Source organism: Chelonoidis abingdonii, chromosome 4 (genome assembly GCF_003597395.2).
Source record: "Chelonoidis abingdonii isolate Lonesome George chromosome 4, CheloAbing_2.0, whole genome shotgun sequence".
NCBI lineage: Eukaryota > Metazoa > Chordata > Testudines > Testudinidae > Chelonoidis > Chelonoidis abingdonii.
Genome location: NC_133772.1, coordinates 49,678,713 through 49,696,415, shown reverse-complemented (window position 1 = coordinate 49,696,415; position 17,703 = coordinate 49,678,713). Strand labels below are relative to the sequence as shown.

Sequence of the window (17,703 nt, the reverse complement as noted above, 5' to 3'; positions counted from 1 at the left end):
CCAGAGCCATCCAAGCAGCTCTGATCAGCTGCGCAAGCAGCAAAAGGAGGCTGGGAGTGAGGAGCAGCCACAACCCTGGGCACCAGCAGCAGACGGGGAATGCCATAGTTGCCCACTCCACAGCACTACCAGCCAAAGGAGCAGCTGCTCTGCACTGCCTGGATCCCTCTTCCTGCCTAGGACCTGGGCAGAGGGCAGTGCCTAAGGGGGGCTAGAGAAGAGGAGGATGTGGGAGATGGAGCTGTCCTCAGGACTGCCCCACTCTTGGTACGGCATTTCAGTTTGGGAGAGCAACACCCTTGTGCATCTTCAACTCTGTCCATGTGCTTAAGGTTCCAGCCTTGCGCCACTGCCAGTTTCAGCCCATGGGGGGAAGAAAGGGGTGCCACCAGAGCTCGAGGCACTGGGTTTCAGCGGTGGGGACCTGCGGATCCCCTGAAAGGGCTCACTGATCCCCAGAGGGCCACGGACCCTCGGCTGAGAACCGCTGTACTGAAGAGTTTAAGAGCAAATGCACATCCTATTGTCAGTGTTCCAGTAAATAACTGTGCTGCTAGTATTATCCTGCATTCACTAGTTCACTCTAAATGATATGTCACTTTACACAAAATATACACACACACACACACCAGTTCTTGCTGTCTCCTTATGGTGCCTAAACAAGTAGTTGCAGGTGTAAACTACTGAATGGAAGCCCTTCTACATAGTCTTAACTGACTCATCCCAACAAAGATTCTATCATCTGCAGCACTTTAGGTAGCAGCATATACACAGGCCTACCACGAAATGCCTTTCATGTTCACAAGTAAAGGGCTCTCCTTAAAAAAAAAAAAAGGAACAGGAGTAACTACTTCTAACCCTAGATTTTGTTGCAATCCATTTATTTTCCTTACACTGTGAAGACAATAATTTTAGCAGAAGATATTTAATAACCACTACTGCCTTGATCTGCATATGTAGGATTTCATATAGTTACCACTGGTCTACTTTTTCCATTAGGCTTTTTTATTCTGACAGATGAAATTAAGCAAATACAGTAGCCAGGTTTAACTGTCATTTTTCAGCTTTCAGTACATTTTGATTATCTACAAAATATGTAATGCTCAGTTCATACCATGGAGAGAGTTAAGCTTACCAGAAAAACCTGAATTTAAACTTAGCTCTCAATATTTTGAGTTACTGCAACTGCAAAACAGATTTTTTCACATTACACCGTGCAATAATGCAAGCATTTCCTTACACATCTAAAGGAAGCTCCTGAATGAGGTATGTTACCAGCTGTGATTGTAGTGCTTTCAGTAACAAGTGTGAATCACAGAGATCGTCACGTGACAATGAGAGAGTCATTAATACCTGAGTTTTGAGTCTCAATAATTGAAACTGTCTCACAGCTGTCTCCTGCATAAGGCTTTTCACAAAACTACGGTGTTCATGCATTAGGCTCATAGCAGAGTCCTTCCCGGTTGCTAGGTCAAAAGAGGAGGATGTCACTGGTCTGCCTCCGGCATCCAGTTAGCATTTAGTACTTATTACCTGACCAGCTTTAATGAAGGGATTGTAAAGGTTTTCTGTGTGACATTTCTGATACCCAGCTTTTCCTATCCACCTAAAAAGCTGGAAATCTTGTTCAGACTCACGTCTCGATTACTGCAACATTATTTTTGGATCTTAAATTCAAACTTTCCCTACTTATATCCATTCAGAATGCTGCTGCAAAGATCACTGTCCCAGCACACGGCTTTGACCACATTACCGCCCACTTTCCAACCCTCAACTGTCTCCTTCTTCTCTATTCCAGGAAACATACGCTATTTGTCTTCACTTTCAAGGCCTAATCCCCACCCATCATCTCTCATCCATTATTGAGATGTCAACTCTCGCCTCTGATTGGCCCATAATACCAGATTCCATCATCTACCTCTTAACTTCTCAAACAAGCACTTCCCATGCTTTCACCCAGGATGCCCTTCATGCTTGGAAGGAGCTCTCTGTAAACATCTGCAAAGCTACATCATTATCCTTCTTTAAAACCTTTCTTAAGTAATTCTCCTTTGCCGTGATGCCTACAAAAAAGTGTTTTTATTTTTATTTTTTTTTTGACAACTATGGTTAGGCAATGGTCTTGGCACATTAGTGGCCTATCATGCTAACCAACTTTGTCTCATTGTTTTTTCTTGTACTCCAGTCTGTGCAAAATTGTTGTCTCATCTTATACTTATGATTCCTGGTCTAAAGAGCTTACAATCTATTTCTGTCTGTAAAGTACACACAGAACAGTGGGGGCTTGGTTCAAAACTACAATTCCTGGGCACTACAGTAATACAAGAAGTCAACCACATATACTAGTTTTTTGATATATCAATCCTTTTAATCAATGCTAAGGTCTACAGCTTGTTCCCCTTGCATATGGCTAGGGAAGGAAAATTAAGGGAATTAAAATCTATTTCCTTTTCACCTCATCTCTTTATTCATCTCCACCCTCCTCCCATGCCATCTGCAGCTTTGGATGCCTCATTGAGCTGCCTCGAGAGTGGTACAAAGGCCTTTCCAATGCAGTTCTTCCACTGAAACAAGAGGAGGATATGATCCCAGGCTGAGCACCCCATAGGCCAAATGCTCCTCACAGTCACTTCATGAGGGATAGGATAGCACCACCATTTGGCTCCTCCTCCTCTAAAGATTTCTAATATTTACATTATACAAAATGTTTAAACATGTTTAGAGTCTGAATACAGTTCTTCCAGGCAGTCTGCATAACCTGCAGCACTAAACATGAACTGTATTAGTCACTTAAAAAGTGAACTAGTAAAGGAAATGCTAAAGTAGAATGTTTTTAAGAAGGAGCTTTCAGTAAGATATTAAAAACAGTAACGCACAGACCATACTTAACTATCCAAGTTTGCAAAGATCCTTTCTGAAGTGCATAAAGACTTTTATTTCTGCATGTGATTATGTGACTAGTCCTTCAAATGTAGAGAGCAAAGAAAGTCAAGAGAACCAGTCCAGCTTAAGTAAATATCTCTATATTTGCTCTCTACTAAGAGTTCTTAAATGATAGAAAGGGCAAGAAATGCTCCCACATTTATGAGATCTGCCATCTCAGAGCATTTGACAACTATTCCTACACCAGCACTGAGGTGGCAGGAACAATATGGGCAGATTACTGAGAGCACACAGAAGTGGCTAGTTCAGAGAGATTTTGCTGAAGGACACCAGGGCATATTGCTACACTCAATGGAAATAAAAAGTAGCCCACAAGCAGAACAGGTAGGACTTCAGCTTTCAAGGTCAATTAGTTTCATATCCTCAGACTGCTAAACTGCTGACATACATAAACACAAGCAGTCTCTATACCTCACTCTCAATATTCTAAACAAAAAAACTCTAGGAACCTTTCAGAAGCATTCCTAGCTAGACAAAGCAACCACATGTTCTTGCTGTATAATCTTTAAAGGCCTATCAAATTCATAGTCCATTTTAGTCAATTTCACGATAAGTTTTTTAAAAAATGTAAATATCCTGATTTCACCTATTCAAATCTGAAATTTCAGTGTTGTAATTTTAGGGGTTCTGATCCAAAAGGAGTTGGGGGTGGGTTTCAAGGTTATTGTAATGGGGGGTTGCGGTACTGCTACCTTTACTTCTGTGCTGCTGCTGGCAGTGGCACTGCCTTCAGAGCTGGAGAGCTGCAGCTACTGGCCAGGAGTCCAGCTGTGAAGGCAGCACCACCACCAGCAGCAGTGCAGAAGTAAAGATGGCATGGTATGGTATTGCCACCCTTACTTCTGCGCTGCTGCTTGCAGGGCGCTGTCTTCAGAGCTGGGTGCCTGATTAACAGCCACCACTCTCAAGCTGCCCAGATCTGAAGGCAGCACAGAAGAAAGGATGGCAGTACTGTGACCCACCCTAAAATAACCTTGTCATCTCCTCCACCTGCAACTCCCTTTTGGGTCAGACCCCTCAATCTGAGAAACGCTGGTCTCCCCTGTGAAATCTGTATAGTATAGGGTAAAAGAACACAGACAACCAGACTTCTTCATCTGTAATGTGTTTTTCACGGCCATGAATCTGGCAGGGCCCCAATAATCTTTGTCCTTTCTTCCTGTACCATATCATTTTTAATACCTGTCTCCCCTTTTGTTTTAGATGTGAAAGCCCTTTGGATTGTGCTATTATACAGAAGAAAAAATTTCATTATGTGTATCGAAGTGTAAGGAATATACCAAAACTGGCATGCTGCACACATAGTCATAGCCTGAGAATCTATGGGATCTCATCCATCTGGATTTTGATGACTTATTTGAAGGATGTGTTCCTGGGTGGGTAGTGAAGCTTACTCAGAGGCCAGAAATTGTATAAAAACCTCTACAAAACTACTGAATACACCATGCTGAAGTTGCACAAAGCATTAGCCATCAGGGACTGCCAAAACATTTAGTAAGTACTCTAAAGTCAACTTGAATTTTCTGATTAAAAAGTAACACCTGACTCCCCTTCTCAGCTTCAGCACAGGACATCACCATAGATTCAGTTTTTGTTTGTGTTATTTTCTTTGGTCCAACACTCAACTCAGATTCAATCAGCTCTTGGATAACTTACTCTTTTTTTAAAAAAAAAAAGTCTTAGTTTGGTTCAGTCAATGAGAATTAAAATTCTTCAAGTATAGTTATTCTCAGAAAAATGGCAGTATAAGTAGTGACACCTTAACACCTGTTCACCACCTGTATGCAAGTCATATTCTTGCTTCACTGACAAATGTTTATGACTTTTAGTACTGCTGTGGATGACTACATCCAATTCATTCTACTGACATAATGCATCAACAAAATGGTCAACTCAGTTCCAATTTCAGAATCTCTACTACTAGTGATTATGTAAGCAACGGAAAGAACATAGCTTGATTTGTAGCTCTGGTGGTTGGAATAATCTCTCACTTGTAAACTGAGCCAAACTGGTAAAGACAACAACGAAATTACACAGGATGCAAAGTCATTTTTACACTCACTTTTCCTCACTGATTTTACTAAATTAAACTCATTTTAAAGTATTCTTACACATTCAGCCTCCTTTAGCATATTGTTGCATTAATATGTTTTAAAATTTAATGGCATTGAACTAAATTCAACTGACCTGTACTGAGTTACATCCAATCAATGCCATCTCAAGGTTTAAGTGACATTTACAAATGAGTAAATTCTTGTAAATCACTGCAGTATACTCTATATACCAGATTATGTTACTTTTGTGACAGAGCAGATTCTGAGAGAGAATCAATTGTGCAGATGACTTTCGGGATTCTGTTACAATTGCTGGTATTGTAGAGGTGTTGTCTAAACTTGTAATATTTCAGACTAAATACTAGGAACACTTCAAGCTACTCTACAAAACAATGGCAGTAAAGCCTTAGGGGCACCGAAAGAACATAGGTACGTTGTTTATAATACAGATTGCTCAGTTTAGACATTAAAAACTACAAGATTGTAAAATAAAAGAGGAAAGAATGGTTAAGTATTCACTAGGAACCATTTCTTTGAGCAAGGAAATATGGAATGTTACAGAGGGTTGAGTAAGAAGGGAATGTGGGCTATTTTGTGACAGGCCAGTGCATGACAGCTGGGGAAAAGCTATTGTGGCAACAGCTGTGTGTGCTGCACAGCACCCCCTACCCCCACAAAATAAAGTCACTAATTTCTAGCTATTTTTAGTCCACTAAACCACAACCGGTTAAACTGCCCTCTTTATTTTAAATGTAATCTGACTGCTAACTTTTGGATCTGAATGTGTTCAGCCATTTACTGTATTTCTGAGGAAAAAAAGAACTATCATACAACTTCACTTTAGTGCACCACCATTACTTAAAAGCTAGGGCAGTGGTTCTCAACCAGTGTCCGCAGGCCCCTGGAGGTCCATGTTTCTGAGGTTCCATGAGCTGCGGCGCCCCGTGAGGTAGAATCCCCAAGCCCATGGGCAGAGTTGGAAGGGAACACTGCAGGGTATTGCCCTCCCAAACTGCAGACCTTTACACAGAGTAGGTCAGTCCCTGGGGCAGTGGACTGCCCCACCACCTCCTCTCCCCAATAAGGGCCCACCCTCTGATCAGGTCAGAGACAGGAGGTCAGAGCTGGCCAGTGTGAGGCAGCTGCATGCTCTGGCTGATGCTATGACCGCCCAGGGCTGCTGCAGCTGCTCTTCGGCTCCCTGTCCTCTTTGACTGCTCCCGCAGCCGGTAAGAACTCCTCCAGGTCTGGGGCCAGGAGATCCTGCAGGGAGCAGCAAACAGAGGGGGCCCTCCCAGCACACAGCCCCTTGCTACCCCTCTCCCTGCACCCTGAGCTACACCCCTCATGACACACAACCCCTAGCTATGCCTCTCTCCACACCCTGAGTGGTTTTCAAACTTTTTGAGCTTAGCCACTGCCTCCCTCCGCCTTTGAGTTACAATTTTTGGTTGCCCCCTCCTCCCATCCAACCCAGACAGGCTAGGTGGCCTGCTGTGGTGAGTCGGGGGGTGGAGGTGATGCTCCCTTGCCAGGCCCCACCGTGCAGAGCTAGCCCAAGCCCCACCAGGCCCAGCCCCTGAAAAAAGAAGTCAGTCTATGCCTATATCCGAGGGCCCCACCACCACCACCACCCAAAGCCCCAACATCGTCCTCCCCCCGCCTGGCAGACGGAGCTCCAAGCCCGCCCTGCTTGGCCTGCAGTTTTATAGACCCAGAAAGAAAAAGGTTGAGAACCCCTGAGCTAGAGGATTAAAAAAATACTTAAAGGAATTTGCCTGAGGAAATTGATAATTTTATTAGAAGTATGAGATTGGGGATAATATGGCTTTAATGTAAACTGTAAATTACTAGCATAGAACAAAAATTAAGTTCTTAATTTCATTTTGTAGCATGGTTTACTACTATATTTCAGGATCTGCAAGTATTAGCATTAAAGTTATCATGTTTTGGACAAATTCCAACTTGACTACATTTTTTCTACAATTTCATTTGGATATACTATTTTTCTTCACTTCCTGCCCTAAACTGTTGTGTTGCTGAGCAGTGTTTAAAAAAAGAACTGAATCCTAGAAATAGATGAAGTGGTTTTTACTTCCAGGATGAAACCGATTAGGGATCACACGCACTACAACAATAGTAATAAATAAAATCCTGGCACCACTTTGTCATCAACAGCAAATCTCTCAATGACTTCCACAAAGCCAGGATTTTACCCCAAGAATTTCTACAGATGGAACACTGTTCACCTGCTCAAAAGATTCCTATTAGACCTGTAACACTGGCCTATTCAATCAGACTCTAAACGGATTCTGTGTAATTCTAGGACAATCAACTACTTTAAGAGTTAAATAAAGGGAAACTGTTCATCAACATTTACAGTGTAAGCTAGCTTTTCCTTAATTTTGTACTACCATGAAAATATAATTATTTTTTAAACTTGCTATAGACAAGATCCTTATGACTGCACTCCAACTAATCGAACAGTCGTAATTTCTTTTAGGGGAGAGTGACCTATCACTTATCTCTGTTAGAGATCAGATTGTAAGGTCTTTGGGGCAGGAAGAGTCTGTGTAGCAGGGACAGTTTTTGTTCTGTGTACACAGTGCCCAGGACAATGCAGCCCAAACCCTGATGGGGACATTTCAGCACTACCACAATACAAAAAAACTAGTGAGAACAAGTGGGATAAAGGAAAATCAGTGTCTGGGGTCTACTGTCAGAAGTCAATGCAGCTTTAGAATGCTGAGGGGAACCAGGCCTTCTGACATTCTGGGCCAATTAACAGTGCAATGATCTGCAGTATAAATGTTCATTAATTAGTAGTTGGGACCAAATCTTGTCCAACAGAATATCGTATTTTGAACACTAGTGAAGTTTCACAATAGAAACTGATTGTGCTCTTTCTTGCTAGAGATAAACCAGTAGCTCAGCTTCCTTTCTCCACCACTGACCTCCCATCCCCATAATTCTTACCCCAACAGAAAAAAGACTGGGATTAGTTTACCTGGTAATGGTAACAGCATATTCAGGTCTTGAAGGAGGGACATTGATTTAGTACCCAAGTAAAAGGTGTACTTTGCGTGCATTTTAGAATACGACAACTTCCAAAAGCCTTTTTGCTGGACAATAAGTCTTCAGTCAGTTTACAGGCTATGGCACAGTTAAGTGATAACATCAATGCTTTGTCCATATTTCAACTTTCAATCAAGGTTTTGTAACAGATTTAAAAAAAAAAAAAAAAAGCCACCTTGTTTACAGCAGTTTGTCTCCACATAGTAGCCTCTCTGCCATCACAACATTGCTTGTCCATTTGTACCTACCACCCTAACTACATATTAGTGCATTCTCAGAAAGTCTGCGCAGCCGCCCCATAGTGCCTCAGCGGGGACAGTGTCCTGACAATACACACAGAGAATCATGAGAGGCAACACACTTTGGACATTCTACCATATAGCACTGGGAGGAAACTCCAAACCTGACTAGTTACACAAACACAGTTAGGCGGTCCTATCTGGACTGCAAAAACAGCCCGCAAAACTGGTTACAGCAGCAGTGCCAAATTAGCCCTATGATAGGGTGAAATACTGCCAATGTTACTAAGAGTTTAACCCCATGCTGTGCAAACAAAAGCCATGTTTAGATCCAGCCATATCATGCTGGTTATAACCCAGTTAATACATGTAGTGGGGACAGAACCTTTTTATTTGGTATTAGGTAATGCAATCCTCAGCTGAGTTTACTCCTTAATCCTATGAAGTTCTGAAGTGAACTATGCAACTTGCTTTAAAAAAAAAAAAAGCACATAAAACAGTATATGACTGTAGTTTTTATACAGTTCTTAAAGGAGATTTATTTAGCAACCGTTAAAAAAAATACTTCATTTGCCACAGAAAAGCAGCAAAAGAATGAAACTCTATGCTACAAGACAACTGCCTTTGTAACACTGTAGATATAAGCCCTTCCTAGCCTTTAGTCCAGGGATCAGCAGCCTTTGGTCCACGGCCCCCCTGGGTAAGCCCCCTGGTGGGCCGGGCCAGTTTGTTTTGCAGCACCTGCAGCTTCGGCTGATTGCGGCTCCCACTGACTGCGGTTTGCCACTCCAGGCCAATGGGGGCAGCAGGAAGCAGCATCCAGCACATCCCTCAGCCCGCACCGATTCTCGCCGCCCCCATTGGCCTGGAGCAGCGAACTGCAGCCAGTGGGAGCCATGATTGGCCGAACCTGCGGATGTGGCAGGTAAACAAACCAGCCTAACCCGCCAGGGTGCTTATCCTGGTGGGCCACGTGCCAAAGATTATCGATCCCTGCTCTAGTCACTGGTCCTGTGCCAGGAGGGACCTATCAAATAGCATCTTTTGCTATCCCTAGAACATACAGGAAGTATTGAAAACCAACTTTAAAAATCCTTTAAATTCTAAGGGTATGTCTACACTTGGAGCAGTGAGCGTAATTTCCAGCTCAAGGAGATATACTCTTGCTGGCTCTTATCCAGCTAGCATACTCAAAATAGAAGGTAGCTGCTTCACTGCAAGCAGTGGGAAGGGCTAGAGGTTCTCAATTTTTTTGGTGGCCTCAGAGTGTGGCCACCAATTCTTACTAGTGGCCACTCAGAGTTTTACCTAAAATATTTAATTTTAGGAAAAACAAATCAGTATGCATATATACATGTCCAAATTATTGTAAATTTATGTAGGAATTTTTATTTTTTTGGCAGACTCAATAACAAAAATAATGTACAGTTGTTCTCTTCTGTTTAGGTCCAGTTCAAGAACAGAGACACAAATAAGGTTTTTCTTTTGTTGTTGTTGCTTCTCATCGCCTTTTTTTTTTTTAATAAAAAGTTTCAGGCTAGTAAGCTGTGAAAAGCCACGCTTGTATGTTAATATCACTTTTCAAAGCCTCCCAGCTAGCTACTAATACTGTGAAAATTTGTACTAACATACAAATATCACTTTCTACAGCAGATTTCCTCTGACCCAGCAAGCTGGGGAACAAATTAAGCCCTAAATGGGAATGTGGGTAGGGAGGCAGAGGGGCCTGGGGCAATGGGGGGAAAGGAGCCTAGGACTGGAGCCCACTGCTGCATGGCTGAGGGACAGAGCCCAAAGCCCAAGGGATCAGGGCCCATATATGGAGCCCAAAACCATGCAGCTGGAGCTTACCGCTCACCACCCCAGGGAGGAAGCCAGACCCCACTACCTGCGGGAAGGTCGGGAACTCACTGGCTGTCTGCTCCACCAACATGTGTTTCCCCAAGGGTGCAAGACCCAACCCCTGCTGGCAGCCCTGGGGAAATAGCTGCTGCTTTGCACCCCCCTGCCCCATTCACCATCCAGAAGACTACGGCCACAAGAAAAGACCCTGGTGGCTGCATATGAGAAACACTGGGCTAGCCGCCCCAAGGTACTTGCTGCCTAGAGACCCCAGGCCTATACTCGCGGTAGCTAACTCATCCTACAGAGGCTACATTTTTAGCACACCAGCTTAATGAAAGCTAGTGGAAGTATGCCTTCTGGGGCTCAGAAACACACCCCCAGTTCCAAGTACAGATACACCTTAAGTGCCAAACTCTCCTATAAGGACTCTTATAAAGATGACAATCCCCTCCCATCCTCTCCAAGTCACAAGCAGCACCCTACAGGACTAAAGGCACTAGACAGGAATCAAGTCCAAGAAAGCATGAACAGAAAACAGGCCCTTGGGTCACACACAGATATCCAGAGAGCCATACTTGCAGTTAAGCCTTGTTTAGCACTAGTGTTGCTATACCCATGCTGACACACACTGCCAGCTTCACGTAATTTGTGTGTGCAGGCAAGGCTGCACAGGGAATACCATCTAAGGCAACAGTACCAAATCTGAACCTGAATGGTAATCTGTAAATTTAAGCTTCACTCATCCAGAGATAAACTAATTATCTGCAGCTACAAGCAAGGAAGGATTTAGCAAAAGGTTTACAGTTATTCTAATCTTACCACCTCTCAGTGGATTACTCTCCTGCAACACTAGCAGAACATGTTTTGCAGTACTCCAAACTAATAGCCAAAAATAAAATTTGGCATGTAGCCAAAGACAATATGTCCATCAAATAAAGGCAGCTACATCATATAACAGATACTTATGGCTTATTTAATGACTGCATTTCAGTTTCTACTTCCCAGTTTCTCCATTCTGGCTTAAAATGCTTCATACAAATAGCCCTAAATGTACAACTCAACTGTCCAACAAGGATATCAATCGTTATATTAAGACTATAAGTAGCTTTTAAAAGATCAATTATAACACCTTGTAGAACACTGGCTTTTCTAGGCGATCATATACCCACTGCCTCCTCCCAGCTTTGGAAAAAAGTTGTTCAGATAACCCCAGTTGGCTCATGGTACAGATTCTACTACCCCATCAGAACATTATTTAATATGGCTAAATGAGCATGCACAAACCTGACATTAGGATTCCAAGATAGCACTTTCTATACCGCTGTCATACTCCTATCTAGAGGAAAGAAGTGTACTGAAAATCCACCCCATAACTCCTTCCCCTCCCACAAGACGTTGCTCCGCTGTCATCTATACCAGCACAATGAAGAAAAGTAAAAGGACCAGGAACAGCTACAGGGAGGGTTTTTTTTAAAAAACGCCTTCAAATCAGTACTACAAACATCAAAAGCAATGAAATGGAGAAGATGAATTAAAGAAAAATTAAATGAGATATGGGCGAAGAAAAAGGCAAAACAGGAAACAGAACATTTCTAATAGGACTGAGATACATAACCCTATTACCTGTTCTGTTGCTTTTCCTGAAGCAGGAAAGTATTAAAATAGTGGCTCTAATGATCTGGAGTTTAAGCACACAGCAACAAACCAATTTAGATGTGCTTCAGGTTAAGTCTACACTAAAAAATTCTCAATCCAGTTACATCCCTCAGGGATTGAAAAATCCACACTCCTGAGCAGAGTAGTTAAAACAACCTGTGCCCTGGTGTAGACAGCACTAGGCTGACTGAAGAATTCTTCTGTCAAACTAGTTACCACCCCTCATAGAGGTGGATTAACTTCGGTGATGGGAGACATTCTCCCATGCCTAATGTCCCAGCTGCGGCATTTCTAGCTAAAAACACAGGCCTTGGCCACATTGGTGCTTTAAAGCGCTGCAACTTTCTCGCTCAGGGGCGTGAAAAAACACACCCCTGAGCACAGCAAGTTACAGCGCTGTAAAGCGCCAGTGTAAACAGTGCCCCAGCGCTGGGAGCGTGGCTCCTAGCACTGCAAGCTAATCCCCACGGGGAGGTGGAGTACGTGCAGCGCCGGAAGAGCTCCCGCAGCAGTGCTTTGAAGTTTTAAGTGTAGCCAAGCCCATAGCCCCAATCAGGGTTGACTTAAGCCAGTCAACAGCTATACAGCATGTCAGCACTTCTCTAGCAATTCTCTCTTTTTAACCTATATTGTTACACAAAAAGCCTTCCAAATTTGATCCTGATATTATGCTTAGTGTCTATAGATGGAAGCAACAACTGAGAGGCATAAACCACCCCCATTCTGAATGTGGCAACTCTGTGGCTGAACAGTTTATTATATTAACATCATTAGGTAAATCACTCATTTTAATAAAAACATTCAGCTGGACAGAGGCCAGAATACCAACATTCTCCTTCACTTTGCTATGCATGCCCCCAGCCTTCCCCTCTCCTTAAACTTCTGTTGCCCCCATAAATCCAGCCATTTTATTGTTCCCCCCCTCCCCCAAGTATATAATTTCCTGTTAACAAGTTCTAAGGGGTCTCTTCATTTTCCACAACCTACTATCGTTAGTAATAACAGCCCAGCAGGTAGCAGCTTCTGACATACAAGTGACACCCTTCTATACCCTCCCCCCCACCCAGTTGTATAGAATTCATTCACTGTTGTAGCCCTTTTAGCTGGGAAAATGTCATTACATCTCAATGAAGTGTCAGACAATGCTACAAGCAGCAAATTCTAATTGGAAAGCAGTTAAAGATACTGCAATTGGTAGGAAGGTAGCCTGTCCTCAGGTACTATGCAAATATGAATGGGAACACTTCTGCTCCCTAAAAAGGGACACTAGATATAGCAGAATACTACACATGTCCAACCAGTGGGCTTGGAAAAGAAACACTAGTTTCAAACAGAGCTCTATGAGAACATCCAACTAGAAGGAGTGGCATAGGGCAACACTCTCACTCCAGAAGCTTCCCTGGTGTCTGCTTGCCACTGAGATCTGAAGTTGACAAATGCATCTACAAAGTATCTTGGAAAAGCAACTTTCATCCTGTTGCACAGATGAGGACAACTGAGGCAACAAGAGGCCAAGGCACATGCTCAAGGTCACACTGAAAGTCATTAGTCTAATACCTGGTTCTTCAAACACTGCCAACCTCAATACACCAACTCTCACAGCCTCAGCCAGTTCTACACACCAGTATCCCCAACCTCGAGCTCTGCCAACTGGGCAGTGTCCAGGCCCTCCCCCCTCAGAGCACGGGAACACAGCAGGGGCCCCCATCCCGGGAAAAGCCACCACCCCACACCAGTGCCGAAGGAATACGGCAGGTCCCACCCTGAGGCAAAGCCACCGCTCCTGCCAGTGGCCAGAGAACAGGACCGCCCAGTGCCTGGCGAGCAGGGACAGAGAACAGGACCGCCCTCCAAACCAGGCAAAGCCCCCCACCCCGTGCCCAGGGAAGCAGGGCAAGGCCAGACCCCCCGGCAATGCCTAGAGAGCGGAGCATGGCCGCGCCTGCCCCCGGGCACTGCAGGCAGGACAGTGGCCGCGCCCCCGCCCCAGCGCCCCTGGGGACAAGGCAGCGCGCGGCCTCTCCTCCACCCCCCGGCTGCCGGGAACGGCCGGGCGGGCGCTGGGGCTGCCCCACCCCGGAGCCGGAGGCTCCGCGCGCCTCACCTGGATGAACTGGATGGTGAGCGCCGACTTGCCCACGCCGCCGCCGCCGCCCACACCACCAGCCGGTACTTCTCCTGCCCAGCCCCGTCCCTGCAGCCCGCGGCCATCGGGGAGCCGAGCGAGCAGCGCCACCGGGTCCGGGTCCTCCCTGCCGCGCCGCCGCCGCCGCCTCCGGCCGGGCTAGGAGCCGCAGGCCCAGCTCCTGCTCCTGCTCCTGCTCCTCTCCTGCTCCGCGGGCGGGGTGCGGCGGCGGCGGCGGCGCGCAGCGCCCGGAGCGCCACGGGGCGGGGAGCAGATCGGCGCTGCTGGCCCCAACCCAGCCGGCTCCTTTCCGCGGCGGCCACGAGCCAAGTAAGAGCAGCGGCAGCCGCAGCGCGGCTACGCAAATGGCCGTCGGGGGCGGGGCCGTGCGATAACGAATATTCATGAGGAGCTTGTGGGGGCGGCACGGGACGGGCTTGGCGCCACGGCAGCCCCAGGTGCAATGGGAGCAGGGCACTGAGTGTCCTCCCCGGGGTGGGGACTGTGACAGTAACCCCATCCTTCCCCAGCCCCAGAAAGCAACAAGCTTCCCCCGCAGCGAGCTGCTCGCCTAGGGCTGCAAAGACACAGGCCTGTGTGTGGCACTCTAATCCAGACCCTGGCTGCTTCTGAATGATGTTAGTCTTCAGTTACTTGATCCCATTGACTTTTCCCCACAGGGGTCTTGCCGGTCACCAGTATAATATACGTAGTGGGAATACTGAGAGCCATTGAACCAAACTGTAACCCTTGTCTATAATGCAAAGCACCTCTAGTTCCAGCACCTCTGGCTCCTGCTGCTTTCACTAGCCAGTATGGTGGGTACTTGCTGACTATTCAGTGTTTAGTTTTATACACCTGGTTCAATGCGTGGCCCCTGCTGCCATATTTACTGCCTGGCATTCAGTAAGTGTTGAATACAGAATTATTTCTCTTCTGGGCTTTTCGGGAGCACTTGTCACTGTGCTAGCTGCAGGCCTCGCAGACATGAGTGAATTTATCTTGGCACCACCCTTTTATGCACTGAGGCATCCTTATGTCTATATTACAGATGGGGAATTGAGGAACAAAGAGATTACAGCCAAAATTATCATTGTCCATCAGTTTCAGGAATCCAATTTCAGGAACGTGAAGTCCATTTTTCAGAGTACTTATCATTTTTACCACGCTATATGTTCAAAACAGGGTCATCAATAGGGTTGGAACCTTTCCATTAATGACACAAACCACTATCACTAGGGCTAATGGAGTAATGCTACTAGTAGCAGGCTATTATCCACTGTGTAGACCAACCACAAGAGGGAAAGGACACTTTATTACTAGGTTTAATAGCTCTTTACGAAGAGAGGAATGTTGAGACTCAGTAATCCTGGGTTCTATTCCAGTGTTTGGTAATGATTTCAGACTCTTCTTTCACTGTCCCTCCACAGGTCCCCTCTTCCCCTATCATGTACCCTGTCAGCCTGACTCTACCACTCCCTTTACCCTGTGTGTAGCCGCACAGTCTGTTTCTGCACCATGTCCTCCCCCACCCTATCCCACTGCCACAGCTTGTCTCTGCCCACCCCATCGCCCCTCTGCATTCCAGTCATTTATCTTTATCATTCTTCCAGTTAACTGCAATCGGAGCAGTAGGAACACAGGACAGAGTTTCCCTGCTCTCAGTTTCTGTTCCCCAGGCTGTTTGACTGCTAGGAGGAGCAATTGCAGAAAAAGTTCTGTTTAGCCCCTGGAGCCCTCCACTGGAGCATGCCCAATACAAATGGAATTTTCAGAAAATTTAGCACATGCATGCTGATTTTATTCAGAAGCTTAAAACTGGAGGCATGCCAGAAAGCACAAACACCAAAACCACCATATCCAAGTTTGACAAAGTTATCAGCAGCTGAAACCAGGATCTTACAATGGAAACACTATGTATAGGGATTGCTACTAGCTCTCTCTACAATAGGGCAGGATCTCACCAACCACCCTACAGTGACTCTATTATCCCTTTTTCAAATTACTTCATTTGAACACTAGCATGAGTCCTTTCACTGAAAAAGAAAACTGTTTACGTTTGCTTTTTCATACTGAAAAGATAGATATACCAAGTGACAGACCAAGCACTAGCTGAAATTTATGGAGCTATATAGATAAGTCCATTCTCCAGCAGCATAAAAGCCACTGTAAAGAGCTTTTAAATATAGACATGTCCCAAAATTAAGGATAACAGATATGTGTATTGTGACCAATCAAAATATGTATACTGTCTGGAAGATACCCCTAGGAGAACAGTCAGATCAGAGGTCTACATTTAGGTGTTTCTTCATCCAGCTGATGGAAGATTGCTAGTAATTTCCCCCTCTCCCTCCCTCCTGGAATGCTTGTGGGATGACTAGGCTGCTTGAGCAGCTGGAAGATCAGAAGAGCTCCTAGGTAGACAAGGTGTCTGGGACTCTGATTAGACAGCGATCACATGCCCAATGCATGGACACTGTCCGAGATGGAGTGTGACAAACCAGATGCGCCCAAGTCATCCTTAGTTGCAGGCCATGAGGCACCCATCCTTAAAATGGGAGGGGCACATGTGATCAGGAGTTTGTACCTCCCAAGGTTGTACCTCCCATGAAGGCCCTTCGCCTGGACTGCCTGGCCAGTGGTTTGCCATGTTGTATTCCATTGTGCTTCATCACACCATCCATTGCTGCACTGTAGGACACTTACCTTGAAGGATCCTGACATCTTCAGTGCTGTGCCTGTCCTGGGACCATGAATATGCAAGTGTGAATGTGAACTCCACCCCGCCCCCATACACCTTCTTTTGAGCTTAGCTTTCAGTATAATAAACATGCTGCTTTCTGCCAAACTCTGGTGGGTCAGTCCTCCCTAAGCTTACTAGCTGGCCCAATTTTGGGTAACGCAGATGAATTAGTTATAATGTGCAGTATTATATTGAAATGGAAAGTCTGTCATCAGTAGTAGATGTCTTAGAATGACCAGCTCACTGTGCTGCCACTGGATAGTTCACCTCACTGGTTTAAAGTTACTCAGAAAGCAAACATCTCTCTGTTTCCCTTTCTTTTTTAGCTTTCCTATTTCACTTTCCATCCTTTCATTTGTTTTTCTTGCTAGTATACCAGTGAAACTTTGTGAGATGATATTTTCATCATTCCACAGAAATAGTCTTGATTTCTTCATGATTGGTAGTTAGGATTAAAAGGTGATAACATTGAAAGTAAGCTGCACTCTCCATTAAAAAAAAATACAAAAAACTGCTAAGGCAAAGACTTGTATGTTTTACAATTCTTGGTACTTATGTTCTGTCTGTTCTGGTAATCAAATCAAACTTCATAAACAGCAATATTTTGCCAAACACAAGGTACTGAAAATACATATAAAAAGAAAGATGGAAAATGTCAGATATTTTGTTATGAATAATGTTTAAGGTCGGACACAAAGCCTCTTACCCCCACCCCCAATAACAAATAGGGTTCTGTTGTGCTAGGTGCTAGACAAGCTCTGGAGGATTTACAGTTTAAGACTCTGATCCTGCAAACACAACCAGGACTAACTTTACATATGGAAGTAGGCAACATGAACGCAACACTACTCCCATGCATAAAATTGTTCCTGGGCTTTAGTGTTTGCAAGAAGATAGGAATAGGGATATAAACATACAAGCAAATGGACATGGTGATAACCAGCAGCTATGTTAATGAATTGTCTTATTTCTTTAAATTGGGGGTAGAGGCAGGTAGGATGATGGTGGAATAGCAGAATTTGC

General features: G+C 44.8%; 1 protein-coding gene across 1 annotated transcript in view; it reads right to left on the bottom strand.

The window, feature by feature from the left end:
• Positions 1-14,023, bottom strand: part of RRAS2 (RAS related 2) — a 94,977-nt gene extending 80,954 nt beyond the window's left edge. Inside the window, 2 exon segments of the mRNA XM_032767131.2 lie at positions 13,917-13,970; positions 13,973-14,023. Coding sequence (XP_032623022.2) covers positions 13,917-13,970; positions 13,973-14,023 — 105 coding nt within the window.
• Between the last annotated feature and the right edge of the window lie 3,680 nt (positions 14,024-17,703).